Here is a 17,500-nt window from a genome sequence, read left to right as displayed (position 1 = left end):
TATCAATACTGCAATGTAGAAGTACAAGTAAAAGTCCGGAATAAAAAATGTACTTGAGTAAAAGTACAAAAGTATTGGTATCAAAATGTACTTAAAGTACCAAAAGTAAAAGTACTAAAATGTTTGAAAATAGCAGATCTACAAGCTCACAACGCGTAACAAATTGTACTTAAGTACAGCACTTGAGTAAATGTATTGAGTTACTTTACACCACTGGGTGAGCGCCTTCATGGGGAGAGGCTGCCAGCTTTTGTAGCCAGTATGTAGGTCACCAAATCAAGTCCTCCCAGGTGTATAACCAGTGCCTCACTGATTCAGCACATGTACAATTCTCAGTGTTAATATATGGATCTGCGGAGCAACCTGATTGCAGAGTGGTTAGGACGCATAACCACGTGGGCTCTATTGCCTGACAGCCAGTCCCCAGTTGGGTTCCTGGCCGGTGGGACCATTTGGAGCGTGTAACTCCCCCTGCTCTAGCTCCGTGTTCCTGTCTCTCTCCACTTCAAATCAAGGCTTAGAACCCCCCCCCCCTTTTTGTTAAAAAGGTTAAAGTACTGTATTCTGATAGTAATCATTGCTACAGAGCGTTTGTTCGGTCACAGGGGTCTCTCCAGCTCTTTAGTAAACAGAATATAGTGCATTTTCAGGTAGGTGACAGAATTTAAGCCATGGGAGCCAATTAAGACATGGGAGACTCCTTTTACTGAACAAACACTCTATAGCAATGAGTACTATCAGAATATAGATCTATTTAACACTCATTTTAACTAAAGTAAATAATTTACCCTACCTTTAATAAATAAGTAAATAAATAGATAAGTCAATAAATGAAAAATAAAAAAATGCACTTGTAACTTTGAGAGTACAAGAGAGTGCAAATGTAACCAAGCTATATACCGTACCTACCTATACTTTCTAACAGCACACCTAAAGGTCTGAACTATCCGTGGTGCTGAAGTCTCTCTCTCGCTCTCTCTCTCTGCTCCGCTGCTCCCCCTGTTGGCTGTACTTGGATGTTCAGGCCCAGAGTGATCCAGTATAATGTTGTTGAACACAGATCTTACTGTGTATGTGCTTTCTCTCTCTCTCTCTCTCTCTCTCTCTCTCTCTCTGTGTGTGTGTGTGCGTGCGTGCGTGTGTGTCTATAGTTTGTGGTCATGTGCACGTGTGTCTGTTAATGTTTAATGAGCTATCTAATTAAATGCAGTTCTTCCCAGAATGCAAAGCAAGGTTCCTATAGGTCATTATCCTCTCTCTCGGTACATCTGAATCACATGAACACACTCTCTCCTCTCTTTCTACTAAACACACGCCGGCTGTCACACACTTACTGTACAGTACAGTACAGCTACAACATTTATGTTCTTTATGTACTGCACAACTACTGTATGTAATTAACACCTATAAGTAAAGGGTTGCATTTCCTAGACCTTATTTTATTATAATGTTCTCGAGATATGTGAAGTACAGACTGACGGGCGTACAGGGATTTCGTGCATTTATTGTAAGATGTTTTGTGTGGAAAATAGGATAGGATAATAGGATAAATAACTTTTAATGCTTCACCCAGCAGCACGTTCCTCAGATGGCTCAGATAGATGAGAGCACTTGGCTGCGGCCGCCCCTATTTTGGCGTGCCTGTAGGCCAAGCCACCTAGAACAGGGTTTGTCTGTCTGAATGTTTAATAAATAGAAAATACATTTTCAGGTAGGTGACAAAATCAAATTTTGTCTGCTGATTTATTTGTGTCATCACTTCCAATTTCACGTGTTTAATCTGTATCATCAGCGAACCGTTCCGTACCCGAAACCACCTTGGGAGGTAGTCTCGGGTCCGATTGCTGCGGAGTCGGGAACGGAACGCGGCAGTGTGAATCCATCCGTACCAAGAGAAGGAAGTGGACTGCTAATCATATATCATTTATATATTTTTTATAATGACGCATTATTTTAGCTGGGTTATACCTTCTCATAGTTCTACTTGAATGTTGACAAGAAATAATAATCCTGCTAGTGTTTGAGTAGCGCGAGCCGTGAAAAATAATAAAGAAAAAACACATGTGTGGCGAACGTATTTATAAGGATAAATACACCAAGGATTAGTCCGTGACGTCATACCAAGGATGCGTCCGTGACGCCAATATCATATTAACAGACGACGTTACATTTCGAGGTTTCAAAGACCAGTGCACACACTGCTTTGGTTGTGTATTGTTGATCTGTTGTTATTATAACTCAAGACAACGTCAGGAACACAGTCAAACTTTATTATTCACTCTAGAGTGACTTTTCTTCTGTGAATGACATTCTATCTCCCAAAGCCCCATAGTCCACAGCGCCCCCATGAGGCACATATTTACCATTACTGTTAAATGAAATGGTCTCGAGTCTTGGCCAGTGTGAATGCTGGCCAGCCAAGCGTACTCGGAAACGGTTTGATTCAAACGGATCCAGTGTGAAGCCGCCCTTAGAGAGATGGAGACTCCTGTTACTGAACAAACTCTCAGAAAATCACTTACCTTAAAAAAATATATATAGAAAAAAAATATTGTTTATTAGTGAAGTGTTACTACATCCATTTGTTCAGAGGAGGTGTAGACCATCACCACACTAGACTAGCAGCCAGCCTGCAGCTTCACCACTGAACACCACATTGTGATTAGTGGCTTCATTCACACACGGCACACGTCGAGCCCTATTTTGCGTGTCTTAAGTAACCAGGTCTAACGACTTAATTGAAGACCTGGAGGCGTGAACAATGCTGCTTGGCCACTCAAAATTGCCAAACGGCTTTGGCCACGCCTCCAGGTCTTAAGTTAAGTCATAAGACCTGGTACTTAAGAGGCGCAAAACAGGGCCCATAGTAACTTACTATATCGATACCGTAGTTCAAGATTGGTCAGGGAGGCCATGCCATTATTTAACTCACTTTTTTTTCTTGCCCGTTCTCCTGCTTAATTTGAAGGAAAATATTTCTATCTTTGTCCATTTGTTCGTCCAGCCTTGCAGTACTTCCCTTACTTCTATAATACCATTCTCCATACAGTATAAACGACTTTCTACTTTCTTCTCTCTCTCCGTCTCTCTCCATCTGTCCATCCAGGGGATTGGGAGGCTGATTTTGAAGGAGGAGATGAAGGCAAAATCGGGTTGCTACGACAACGACCAGTGGGGAGGCGGGCGCAACTCTCGCGGCAGCAGCAAGGAGGCGCTGCCAAGCCAGGGATACAACACAATGAACGGCTGTAAGTTGGTGGCGTGGTGAGGACCCACAGCAAGATAGGCAGAGTTAAAAACCCAAGATTGGGCGATTTATTACAAGGACTGACTGGGGAACAAGACTAATACACATGAGGACTGATTAGACATGAGAAACACCTGGGGAAGACGTGCACTTAGAACCATGAAAACTAGAACGAGAACATAGAAATACAAGACCTAGACCTAGACAGGCAAGGTCTGACTGTGACAGTACCCTCCCCTCTAGGGACGGCTCCTGACGTCCCACAATGTCCATGAGGAAGAGGGACACGAGGGAAATGTAACTAACAATGGGCTAGATCACTGGGAAATGAGAGTTCAGGTACTGTAGAAAGGCAGGGAAAGGGGCTGAAAGCCCCTGGAGCATTCTTCCACGTTCTGCCGGACAGGAAAGGGACATAGAACCTGGGGCTGAAGAGATGCTGGACAGTCAGCGCTTCCACAACCAGAACCTCTGAGGAGTGATATCGGAGCCAGCTTACCCAGGACTTTCAGGAGAGACACCAAACAATGACTCGACAAGGACTGACTGGGGAACAAGACTAATATACACATGAGATTACACATGCGAAACACCTGGGGAAGACATGAACATAGAACCATGAAAACTAGAACAAGAACATACAATATAAGTATAACATATAACATACAAGACCTAGACAAGACAGGCAAAGTCTGACTGTGACAGAAAGGCTGAGTGTGCGTGCATACATGCGTGCGTGCGTGCATGCGTGCGTGTATGTGTGTGTGTACATGCTCGTGTTCATGTTTATGAGGGGATGTATTAATATTGAGGTTGTAGACATTTAGAAATAGTAGAATAATAGAACAGTGGAAAGAAAGAAAGAAAGAAAGAAAGAAAGAAAGAAAGAAAGAAAGAAGGAAAGAAAGAAAGAAAGAAAGAAAGAAAGAAAGAAAGAAAGAAAGAAAGAAAATAGAAGTCTTAAGGTCCTTACACACCGGGGCGATATTTTTCATGCGAATAATACGTTTTTTTTTAAAACCTTATAAAGTCAATGCAAGCTTCCACACCAGTTTCGCGGAGCGAAAAAAGCGTCTTTTAATTATTCGGAACGAGTCCGAATTTTGAGTATATTCGCATATTCGCCGGTGCGTAACCGCCTTTAGGGGGAGACAGTGGCAATACAACAGAGCGTATTAGAGCAGCAGAGACAGAGGGAGGCACAGAGGGAATTGAAATAAATGGTAAGGAGAGAAGAGATTTAGAGAGATGGAGCGTGTTGGGGAGAGAGAGAGAGAGAGAGAGAGAGAGAGAGAGAGAGAGAGAGAGAGAGGGAGAGGGAGGGAGGCTAAAGCAATTTGGAACAGGTCAGAGAAGATGTATGACTCCGAGGTGGAGAGGTAAATCAGGGTGAGGGGAAAGGAGAGGAGGAGGAGAAGAATAATAAGTAAAGTGAAAGGAAGAGACGAGAAGGTGCAGGAGCTCTGCACCGTGTGATAGAGTGTGGCTTCACGGTGAGCATGGGACTTTTTAACCCATTAAGACCGGGAACGCATCCGTGTGTCATTTTTAGGATTTCTTTGGGCTATTGAGCTTTTCAAAAATAGCTCTACAAGCTCTACAAGCTCTATGAGCTTGTATATCTGCTATTTTTTTAAAAATCGTGAAAATGTTGTACTATAAATATATATTTATATTTTTTAAAGCGAACATTTTTAACTCAAATCTTTGCTTCTGGGGGATCTACATTATGTCTTCTAAGTCCTAACAGTTATATATATATTTTTTTAAACTCATGTTGCTATAGTATCAGGGGTTCCCAAACGTTTTCATGTCAAGGACCAACCAAAATGATACGTATTTGGCCGCGGGCCCCCATCTCAAAATATCTTGTTCCAGGGACCCCCAGAAGCAAACGTTTGAGTAAAAAAAATGTTCTCTTAAAAAAAAAAATACATTCAAAGATTTGCACAAATTTTCAGAATTTTTCAAAAAATATTTTTGAATAGCCAAAGAAATCTTTGAAATGACACAAATGATGCTTTCCCGGTCTTAAAGGGTTAATACGTCCTGTAAGGCCTGTGCTCATCCTCTCTGCCTCAGATGTAGTTTAGAGACGGCTGGTCTCTGTCTCCCTGTACGCCCCGGCGGCGGCGTGTGTGTCGGCACGCCTCGTTGGTGGTGCTAATGCCTGATAAAACACACCTCATGCAGGTGTAAAGACGCACCTGAGACCAGTGGTGGAAAAAGTACTCACGTTTTTCACTTAAGTAAAAGTATCGATACTGTTCAATGTAGAAATACTACAAGTGAAAGTCCGGAATTCAAAATTTACTTGAGTAAAAGTGCAAAAGTATTGGTATCAAAATGCACTCATTACGCAGAATGTCCCATTTCATACGTTTTTAGATGTATAAAAATCTTTTGAAAATAGCCGATCTACAAGCTCACAATCGCGATGCATTGTGAGCTTGTAGATCGGCTAGTTTCAAATGTATATACTGTAGGGCTGAAGTGGTTAATGTATGTTTTGTAATAATAATCAAAATCTACTAAGTAAGTAGAAACTAAAGTTTTCAAATAACTGTGGTGGAGTAAAAGTATAATATTTGCCTTTGAGATGTAGTGGAGTAGAAGTAAGAGTAAAGGTCATTACACACCGGCGATTATGCGAATATACGCAAAATTCGGACTCGTTCCGAATAAATAAAAGACGCTTTTTCGCTTCGCTTTTTCGCTTTTTCGCTTTTTCGCTCCGTGGAAGCTTGCATTGACTTTATAAGGTTTTATAAAAAAACATATTATTCGCATGAAAAATCGCCCCCGGTGTGTAAGGACCTTTAGAGTACTTGAGTAAATGGCCCTCGCACTGCAGGCAGAGCCAGTGGCGTAACGGAGGGGTAGCAGGCGATGCGGTGCGGGGGGGCCACCAGCAGGGGGGGCCCCGCCTGCGCTGATACAAATATTTTTACAGCAAAAAAAAAGAAAAAAGTTGATTTATATTGGTCAAATAGAACCGAATTAGACCGAATTAGACCCAAATTCGCGCACGCGCGCAGGTTGTGCGCGCACATGCACGCGCGCGCGTGGGCCTCACGTGAAACTCCCGCGGGGAGGCCCCGCGATTCTGCGTTACGCCACTGAGGCAGACAGCATGGATTGGAACTTCAAACATGATAGGATCACTAAAGTGCACGCGTTCATATTCAAAGGTCGCCAAAAATAAGTAAACACAACTGGATTACAATTTGGACAGAAGACCATTAACCACGTAAAAGTAACCAATCTACAAGCTCACAATGTGCTGTGTTGTGAGCTTGTAGATATGCTATTTTTGGCTAATGTCCCCCCCCAGAATATAGACACTGGGGTTCAAGTGGTTACTATGCAGACAAAATCATTTTTTTCCCCAGAGAAGCCAGTTAAAGCCTTATTTGTACTATACTTCGTGCGTCTCGATGCTACACGTTTTGAGCTTGTAAATCGGCTGTTTTCAACGTGCAACACCGGTGCGGGACACGGGCATCCAACACTCGCACATGACGAAGTATTATAGTATATCGTTTGCTGTCGGGTGGATACCTTGTACAGTATGTCCAAAACCATTCCTTTTTTTATTATTATTTTTACAATAATGATGATTTTGTGAGCCTGTTGTAGGCAATTTTCACTGCTTCTGTGTGACACTCTTGCATGATGAACTACTGTATAAGGCATTCATTTACAAAAAAAAACGTAAAAAGTTGACGTATGAAGATTACAACGCTTCTGCCCGACAGCAACTCTATACTGCATAACAGGCTTTAACCCATTAAGACCGGGAACGCATCTGTGTGTCATTTTTAGATATCTTTGGGCTATTCAAAAATAGCAGATCTACAAGCTCATAGCGCGGCACCGAGTGCCGCGCTATGAGCTTGTAGATCTGCTATTTTTGGGAGAAATCGTGGAAAATTGTTTTGTAACTCAAACCTTTGCGTCTGGGGATTCTACAAATGTCTTCTAAATCCTACCAGTTTTTTGAAAAAACGTATGTTGCTATCAAAAATGATATGTATTTGGCCGTGGACCCCCATCTCAAAATATGTTGTTTCAAGGCCCCCCAGAAGTTGTATCAGAGTAAAAAGAATTCGCTTTAAAAAGTATATATTCAAAGATACACAAAATGTTCAAGTTTTTTCGAGTGCCGCGCTATGAGCTTGTAGATCTGCTATTTTTTTTAATAGCCAAAGAATTCTAAAACTTACACACAGGTGCGTTCCCCGGTCTTAATGGGTTAAGAAGCACTGATGCAACGCAACCTCCAAGGATATTGATAGCACATTTACAGAAGAGGTGCATCTAGTAAACACCAAAGCCTCTCCACCCTGGCAGCGAGTAGCAATATGCTCTGCTCCGTGAATTTACAGCACATTACATATTTTTTATAGTGCGCCGCTCGTGGGGAAGGTTTAATGTGTGTTTATGTTTATGCGGCTGCGGCGTTTCCCAGTGGTGCTGATGTTTAATAGATGACCCTTGACAGCTGGCCCCGTTTTCATCATCTCAGGCCGTCTCACGGCACCCTATACCTACACTCTGCACGCTTTGCTGTACGTGTGAACGGTTGCCTACCCGGCCAGCCTGCACTTACACGCACACGCACCACCAGTGTGAAGTAACTGAGTACATTTACTCAAGTACTGTACTTAAGTACAATTTTGAGGTACTTTTACTTTACTGGAGTATTTCCAATTGTCTATACTTTTACTTCTACTCCACTGCATCTCAGAGGCAAATATTGCACTTTTGCTCCACTACAATTGTTTGAAAACTTTAGTTACTAGTTACTTTGCAGATATAAATTATTACATTATAAAACATACATTAACCACTTTAGCCCTATTTTATAGCTGGGCTATTTGAAAATAGCCTATTTACAAGCTCACAACGCACGTTGTGAGCTTGTAGATCGGCTATTTTCAAACATTTTAGTATACTTAATTCACTTTTGGTACTTTAAGTACATTTTGATATTCCGGACATCTACATTGCAGTATTGATACTTTTACTTAAGTAAACATTATAGTATTTTTACACCACTGATACGCACGCATGCATGCACGCACGCACGCACTCACGCACGCACGCACGCACGCACGCACGCACGCACGCACGCACGCACGCACGCACGCACGCACGCACACACACACACACACACACACACACACACACACAGACCCACTCCATCGTCCCTTGTGACTCCCTCTTTCTCCCTTTTTCTTTGCACGTGGGTGAGTGTACAGTATGTGTGCGCGTGTGTGTGCACAGCGTTTGTGGAAGTTGGTGAATTGTTGTTCAAAGGTTAACGTTTCTTTTATCTCTCCTTTTTCTCTCTCTCTCTCTCGCCGCCTCTTTTCCCGCTCTCTCCCCCTCCCCCCTCTATTTCTCCCACTATATCTCCATCCGTCTCCCCCCCCCCTCTCTCTCCAGCTCCCAGGTCCGTGCACAGTGCTGACAGTGGTGAGTGTTCTGATCTCTGAGGTCATCACAAGGATGACATAAGCGATGCTCTTCTCTCTCTGATCCCCTCATCCTGCCCTCTCCATTGTGCAAGGGCTTTAGAGATCGCTGTCAGGGCGCACGCACGCACGCGCGCACACACATACACACACACACACACACACACACACACACACACACACACTATATTCTGTAAACGCAGAACACAGACCCTCAATATTTTGTTTTCCTTTTTATGGTTCCTTCCTTCTGTTCATGCTGACCCTGTTATTCTGGTATTATGGGATGTGCATGACGCCCTCCCTACAGAACTCCTCCATACATTGTCCATTCAGACTGCACTGTAAATGTCACATCTATAGGTGACACTGGAACAGTGTTGATTTCGTCGACTAAAACTATGACGAAAAATGTTCGTCGACTACCTTTTTTCACAGATGAAAACTAAATAAAAACGAAATAAAAACTAAGTTTTGATGACTAAAACTAAGACCAAATACTGTATATTGACAATTTTGTCAACAAACTAAAACTAGACTAAAATGTTAGTGAGGGAGTAGTGGAGAAGAGATCCAGTAGAACCAAAAGACAAGTCATTTTATGTTTGGTTAAGCTGCGACGCGTTGTGAGCTTGTAGATCGGCTATTTTCAGCATGCAACCAAGTGTAAAATCAGCCATTACGACCCCATCAAGGCCTGCCACGATACATTTTAGTCGACTAAATCAACCGTCGTTTTAGTCGACTATAATCTTATGATATTTAGTCGACTCAAACTAGACAAAAACTAAAACATTTCTGAAGACTAAAATATAAACTAATTAAACTAAATGGAATTTTATTCAGAAGACTGTGACTAAAACTAAATCAAAATTTGCTGTCGAAACTGCACTGGAATCACCAGCGCTCACACAAATATCCTTTACTGTAGGTACCTTTTAATTAAGCCATACTTTTTATTTTTAGAAATGAAATGAGAAACTAGTACATCTACAAGCTCACAGTGTTGTTGTTGTTGTTTTTAATTTTTTGTAAATTGTCACCTATGTCACTACTTGCCCACAATAGTGAGAACAGGTTGAAAGTGGTTATTTAGGCACGGGCAGCATACGTCCATTATGCTGATGGTGCTTCATTAAATAATGGTGATTCTTGTGTTTTGAATGAACTCTTCTGAACCGTGCACCCCGCTGAAGAAAGAACTTTTTGAAACTTGAAACCTTGCATCCGCTTAAGTTATAAAATCTATAGGTGGCCACGTCTCCACTCTTTAATGAGAGGGCCTTTGCAGGTGCCAAATGCAGTTTAGTGCAGCAGCTCGCATATTGCATCGTAGGAACGCACACACATACACGCACGCACACACGCACGCACTCACACACACATTATTTCTGCTGCATCACTGTGTTTGATTCTGGCTTTGACATCACTGTGTAATTGAATTTTCCTCAACACTAGAAAGGCACAGTGGGGGGAGGGGGGGGGTGGGGGGTGTTAAACATAGAGGGAAAAGAGGGAGAAATTGGGAAAGAGAGTGGGTGTGCGAAAAACTGTGAGAAACATGAGAGGATGAAAGAACGAGCGACAGAGAGGCAGATAGGAACAAAGGGAAGTGGGCTAGATGTAGGAGAGAAGGATGGAAATGAGGATAGAGCAGAGAGGGCAAGAGAAGAGAGAGAAGAGTGGGGTGTTTAACATGCCTCTGTTGCCCCCTGCTGCTCCAGTTGTGGAATTGCACGTCTTCTCTCTTGAGCATTATTTAGGCAGCAGAGTGAAGAGAGATGTCATTATAATGATTATAATGATATAATGATGAAATATTGTGACAGTATGTTAAATGTCAAAGTAGTAAAATATGCCCTGAATACAAGGTGCTAGCTGGGTGAATAGTAACAATGTAGTTTAAATTCTACATAGGGGTGCCCTGGACCACTGGTCTAGTGGGCATCATATGGCCGTCGCACGTAACCTGAATTATTTACTAAATATTTCTTTGCCCTTTTGTGTCTGTGTGTGTGTGTTTCTCCAGACCTAATATTGCAAACGTGGATCCCGAGATCCACATAATTAGACTTTTCAGTATTTAAAAATATATGTAAAATATATAGTCTATTTTTCTGCTATAGTGTTAAGGAGCAGCATGTCATATACACACATACTTACTGTAGATTCATACAGTAGAATAGAATCCTGTAATAAACCTACAGAAAAGTAAAATAAACTCAGTCCAACAAAATGTCTTTTCCCGCCATAACTACAAGAACGAGACCACACACACACACACACACACACACACACACACACACACACACACACACACACACACACACACACACACACACACACACACACACACACACACACACACACACACACACACACACACACACACACACACACACACACACACACACACACACACACACACACACTCACACACACACACCACAGAACACTTGAGACATGCTTTGTTCCCAGTGAAGAGAACAACTTGTTGATGTTCTAGTCCTCATAGTTGTGTGTGTGTGTGTTCATGTTTGTGTTTCTTCCCACAGACTCCTACATCTCCAAATCTGCCTCGTTGCCAGGCTACGGGAAATCGGGACTGAATCGGGTTGGTGAACACTATTGTACTGTGTGTGTGTGTGTGTGTGTGTGTGTGTGTGTGTGTGTGTGTGTGTGTGTGTGTGTGTGTGTGTGTGTGTGTGTGTGTGTGTGTGTGTGTGTGTGTGTGTGTGTGTGTGTGTGTGTGTGTGTGTGTTTATTTGTTTGTGTCTATGTGTGTGTGTATGTTTATAAGAGAGAAAGACTGTGTAACACTGTATGTATATGTTTGTGCAGCTTTGTGTGTACTGTGTATGTGCTTGTGTGTACAGTATGTGCATGTGTATCTGCATACATTTTGTGTGTGAATTTTAAATCGTCCTTTTTCTTTGAGTAATGTTTATATATTTTCAGTACCAGTTAACTGGAGTATTTCCAATTTTCAATACTTTTACTTCTACAATTATTTGAAAACTTTAGTTACTAGTCACTTTACAGATATAAATGATCATATTATAAAACATATATTAACCACTTTAGCCCTATTTTATACCTAGGCTATTTGAAAATAGCTGATCTACAAGCTCACAACACGTACTGTAGCATCGCGTTGTGAGCTTGTAGATCTGCTATTTTAAAACATTTTAGTACCTTTACTTTTGGTACTTTACGTATATTTTGATGCCAATACTTTTGTACTTTTACTCAAGTGACATTTTGAACTCAGGCCTTTTACTTGTAACAGAGTATTTTTATATTGTGGTATTGCTATTTTTACTAAATATCTGAGTACTTCTTCCACCATAAATGTGTGGTTTTTCAGCAGACTGGGAGTGCTGGCGGAGACTATTACCAGTACGACAGTAATAACACTATTAACTGGCAGATCAGAGGTCAGTGTTCACCAGAAAACTTGAACATTTTGATATTTTCTACATAAAACATGTTGTCTTTTACCATAGAAAACACACAATATAATTCTTCTCTTCTTTTCTCTTCTCTTCTCCTTTTTCTTTCAGAGTACAAGGTAAGTTATTCTGCCAAATAGGGGCACAACCAGTTAACAACTTAAAATAATCTATTTAGATAAAATCATCGATTTTTATTAATAGCAAAAATAGCAGATCTACAGGCTCACAGCACGTTACATCATGAAGTTTTGTATATTTATATAAATATTTTTAAGTGCTTCTCGACCATTCGATTAATCGGAAAAGTCATCCATAGAGTAATCGGTACGAAAGTAATAGTTGCAGGCCTACTGCCAACTGTGCTGAACTGTCACAGGGCCAAGCTGCTGTTAGCGCTCATAAAGAGCCGTGCATTCCGTGAGAAGGGATAATGGAAAGCACAATCTAATTACATTCATAAAGTACAGTCTTCTGACTGACTGACAGCGCTATCACCCGCGTGCATTAAATGAACCACCAACATTCAGCCACATCCACCTCGGCCCGATGTGGGAGTGAACGGTACTTACGGTAGAGACAACAGCAAAGCATGATGGATCGCTCTCCAATTATAGTGTAATGTAAGAGCCAATGTTAATCGGCCCCCCACACACACACGCCCGCACACACACACGCACACTCGCTTACTCGCTTACTCTCTCATTCATAAAGTCACTTTAGCTACAAAGCAGTGTTGATTTCGTTGACTAAAACTATGACGAAAAATGTTTGTCGACTACCTTTTTTCACTGACGAAAACGAAATAAAAACAAAATAAAAACTAAGCTATGATGACGGAAACTAAGAAAAAATATATTGACAATTTCGTCAACAAATAAAAACTAGACTAAAAATGTTGTTGTGGACTAGTGGAGAAGAGATCCAGTAGAACTAAAAGACGTGTCATTTTACGCTCGTTTGCGCTCGGGTGTTGCGCTCTGAAAATAGCAGATCTACAAGCGCACAACGCGTTGCAGCGCGACGCGTTTTGAGCTTGCAGATCGGCTATTTTCAGCATGCAACCGAGTGTAAAATCAGGCATTACGATGGCATCAAGGCAACGCCAAAATACATTTTAGTCGACTAAATCAACTGTAGATTCAGTCGACTATAATCTTATGATATTTAGTCGACTAAAACTAAACTAACAGTAAAACATTTCAGATGACACGAATATGACTAAAACTAAATGGAATTTGATTCAAAAGTCTATGACTAAAATCGAATCAAAATGTGCTGTTAAAATCAGCACTACTACAAAGCACTAGTTGCTTTACAAGCATTGATCTCTCTCCATATCATACCCCCTATCTCTGTCTATGTCTCTCGCTCTCTCTCTCTCTCTGTCTGTCTGTCTGTCTGTCTGTCTGTCTCTCTCCCTTCCTCCCCATATGAAGGAACTCTATGATAAAGTGATATGAGCAATATTAAGCAGTAGGTCTCTCTGTCTTTGTCCAGATCTACCCGTATGAGGCCCTGGTGGTCCATGTCAGAGGTCCACAGCGTCTTCCTAGTGATGCTGACAGAGCCAGACTGGAGGTAGGGACGGACACAGTGGACACTCAATACTAGAAATCCAGTGGACATTCATTACTAAAGACATGGTGGACAGCAGTGGTGGAAAGTAACTAAGTACATTTACTTAAGTGCTGTACTTAAGTACAATTTCGAGGTATTTGTACTTTACCTGAGTACTTCTACTCCACTACATCTCAGAGGCAAATATCGTACTTTTTCTCCACTACATTTATTTGAAAACTTTAGTTACTAGTTACTTTGTAGATTTTTATTAGCCTATATATATTTCGACCATTTGAAAATAGCCGATCTACAAGCTCAGAATGCGTCGCATTGCGACGCATTCTGAGCTTGTAGATCGGCTATTTTCAAAAGATTTTTATACATTTAAAAACTTGAAATGGGACGTTCTGCATAATGAGTACTTTTACTTTTGGTACTTTAAGTACATTTTGATGCAAATACTTTTGTACTTTTACTCAAGTACATTTTGAATTCCGGACTTTTACTTCTAAGGGCGCGCTCCCACCAAGAGTTGGCTGGCCGCTGTTAAACGCAGGTTGTGCGCGGCCACAGTTTTTTGCAGCCAGCGGATTCTAAAAAACGGGAGTGTCGCGCCTGTCACTCACTTTCAGGAGCCTCCCCCCGCACCGCCTGTGCCTGCTGCCTTGAGCACCATGTTGCTTCCTGAGTCTTGAGACGGTCTGCCTTCGACTCACCCGATTGGACAGAGGGAGAAAATCAGCGCCTGCCTCCAGCAGTTTTATGCTTAGTCGCGGAGAGCAGATAAACGCAAGGTCTGCGCGACTAGCGGAAAAATCTGCTCTTGCGTGAATCAACGCATTTGCATTGACAATGCATTGGCAGATTCTGCAAACAGCGGCCAGCCAACTCTTGGTGGGAGCGCGCCCTAACAGAGTATTTCTATATTGCAGTATTGATACTTTTACTTAAGTAAAACATTTGAGTACTTTTTCCAGTCATTAATAGGGAGATGGTAAACATTCATTCTCCTTGTCTCTCTCTCTCTCTCTCTCTCTCTCTCTCTCTCTCTCTCTCTCTCTCTCTCTCTCTCCCCCCCCCCAGCGTCATCTGTCTCCAGAAGAGTTCTACAGAGTGTTTGGGATGCCCATGTCTGCCTTCGACCATCTGGCTCAGTGGAAGAAAAACGAACTGAAGAAGCAGGTCCGACTTTTCTGAGCAGACAGCAGCAGCACGGCTGTCTGACCTGCTGCAGGTTCTACCACCGTTTTGATAGCCTTCATACCTTCACACGAAGGCCTATACCTGATCCAACGTGACTCTGGCCTGCCGCAGGTTTCTATTGTACCATTTTGATAGCCTTCATACCTTCACAAGAAGGCCTATACCTGATCCAACACGACTGCCTGGCTCGACAGAGCTACATAAAAATTGGTGCCGCTCCCCTGATGCCTCCTGAGCCGAGTGACCCACGGGAGACCTACTGTTTGATATAGCCTCCTACTCCAAGGGACGAGTGTCACAGTAAGGCCTACCTATACACAGATCAATTGTCAAGCTCAGAGGAACTATTTTCAAATGATCTGGTAGCACCATTCCTCTGCAGAAACGAGAGTTGTGTCACCCATCGAAAAGGCTTCTGTTTGATGAAGCATCCTTCATAGCTGGGTCAAGCCTCAAACCACGCTCAACCGTTTGGCTCTGTGGAAGAGGATCTCATTGGATAAATATGCTGCAGTAAGACAAGACAAGAGCAGAACCGTTTGACCTATTGTTGGTCTAATGCTTGGTTGCCTTCACTAAGGAAAGGCTTTCATTAGGATGACAGACCCAGTCCAAACCAACTGCTCTGCTCATGGGAAGAGGTACTGGATTAAACATAAAAACTGCTACTATTCCTCTGTTTTAGAGGAGAACTGTCTGACTAATCACACATGGACTGTAAATAGTCAACACTGCACAGGTTCTGTCCATACCAGGTCAGCTGAGCAACAAGAAGGTCATTCGTCTGATCAGACCACAACTGCAAGACAAAATTACTTGTGTTTCATCATTGCTTCATCATTAAATTACCTTGGCTGGGTACACAGACAGCTAGATCAACAGACAGACAGAAAGCAGGAAACAAAAAGACAGGCAGGTAGACACACAGACAGGAGGCAGACAGACAGACAGAGAGGGAGGCAAGAAGACGGCGTGTTACTTGCAGAAAAGAGCTGATCGATGCAACGTGTTATTAGCTTGTAGATTTGCTGTTTTTGGCAAGCGACACCACCGTACTATGAACTATAAATTAGGCTCGCCACATGAACCCTAGCGTCCCTATTCTGGGGGCGAACATTAGGGGAAAATAGGCGATCTACAAGCTCACAACGCGCTGAATTGCGACGTGTTGGTAACTCGTAGATTAGCAATTTTTTGGCAAAGAGATTTGGTGTAGAGGGGGGGGGGGAAGGAGTGGACCAAGGATAGAGCCCTGGGGGTCTCCGGTATATAGGGTTGAAGTGGTTCAGTGGCTCGAGTCCAGGCTGTGTTGGCTGCCTTAACCTTATCCTACCAGCAGATGGCAGCATGTCAACATAACCAGCAGGGTGGGATCCACTTCTGATCCACAGACTGACTGATATGATAAACAGCCTGGACATACAGATCATACAGACAGGTAGGCAGATAGACAGACAGACAGACATACAAATTAGACAGACAGAGAAGCAGTCCAGATAGACAGACAGGCAGGCAGCTCAGTGACAGGAAGACAGACCAACTGATAGACAAAACTGAGCGTTTATCATACATACGCAGACACCATAGTTCTACAGCAACGCATCATCTTATGGTTCAAGACAGGCAGTGTCGTTCTGAGTGTGTTAAAACGAATGATCTGACCGCCAGAGGGGATTTATATTGTAGGAAAAAACTGAAACCAAAGCAATACTGTTTCCTTGTTGTTTATTTATTTAATTTTTTTGACTGAAATGTGCATTTGTGTTTTCTTTTTGAAGCCATATCAGCGGGGCTAAACGTTCTCTGCTAAGCCTGGAGTGGATTGAGTTAGTGTTTCACAATCTGGGGACCCATTCGGTAAAAAAAATAAAAAAAAATCTGTCTTGAGAGATTAAATATCTCATATTGTGACATTGCAGAGGGTCAAGTTTACGACATACGTTATGATTGAAGGCCACGATGAATGACAGCTTGCAACGTGGTGGCCATTGGCCCTTGGCCCTTGGCAGGCCCTTTAGCGCTCGGCGCTCGGGTGCCAGGCGTCTCTCGCTGTCACCAGCACCACATGCACCACAGGAGATGAGTATCCACTGTGTGATTACACCGAAGGGTTAAACCACATAATAGCAACCACCACCCTCGCTATGACTAAAGTTGTAATCTGAATGAACTGTGACATGATGGGGCGTGGAGGCTCACAGGAGTTTGTAAAGGAGTTGTTTTTGGCTGAATGGGAAACAAACAAACAAACAAAAAACAGAGAAAAATAGTCCACGTACTAGAACAATCCATTCATGTTTCACTCTTAGTTTTAAGTTGAGGAAAATAAGGGGGGAAAAATGTGCTATTGTCAGCCACGGTTACTAAGTTGTACTCCACCTTGTGATGGTGTTGCACGCTGAAAATAGCAGACCTACAAGCTCACAACACATTGCCTCTGTGACATGTTGTGAGCTTGTAGGTCGGCTATAGTCAGAGTGCGACACCGTCATACAGTGGAGTATAAGTTGGGCTTCGAGCCCGAGCCTCAGAATAGAAGCTGGGATGCTGTTCCC

The 17,500-nt window shown here is 42.5% G+C and overlaps 1 protein-coding gene across 1 annotated transcript in view; it reads left to right on the top strand.

Annotated features, from left to right (window-relative positions):
- Window positions 1-14,939, top strand: part of LOC308091088 (actin-binding LIM protein 3-like) — a gene marked incomplete at its 3' end in the record, with an annotated part of 92,886 nt that extends 77,947 nt beyond the window's left edge. Inside the window, exons 17-22 of the mRNA XM_080436425.1 lie at window positions 3,107-3,248; window positions 8,699-8,728; window positions 11,283-11,341; window positions 12,095-12,164; window positions 13,660-13,760; window positions 14,826-14,939. Of these exons, the coding sequence (XP_080292551.1) occupies window positions 3,107-3,248; window positions 8,699-8,728; window positions 11,283-11,341; window positions 12,095-12,164; window positions 13,660-13,760; window positions 14,826-14,939 (516 nt within the window). The remainder of the gene's footprint in view (window positions 1-3,106; window positions 3,249-8,698; window positions 8,729-11,282; window positions 11,342-12,094; window positions 12,165-13,659; window positions 13,761-14,825) is intronic.
- Window positions 14,940-17,500: the final 2,561 nt, after the last annotated feature.

This window comes from Gymnoscopelus braueri (assembly GCF_963280865.1).
Source record: "Gymnoscopelus braueri genome assembly, chromosome: 8".
Taxonomy (NCBI): domain Eukaryota; kingdom Metazoa; phylum Chordata; class Actinopteri; order Myctophiformes; family Myctophidae; genus Gymnoscopelus; species Gymnoscopelus braueri.
Note: the sequence above shows the minus strand (reverse complement) of the source record. Positions and strands in the feature narration are given on the sequence as shown.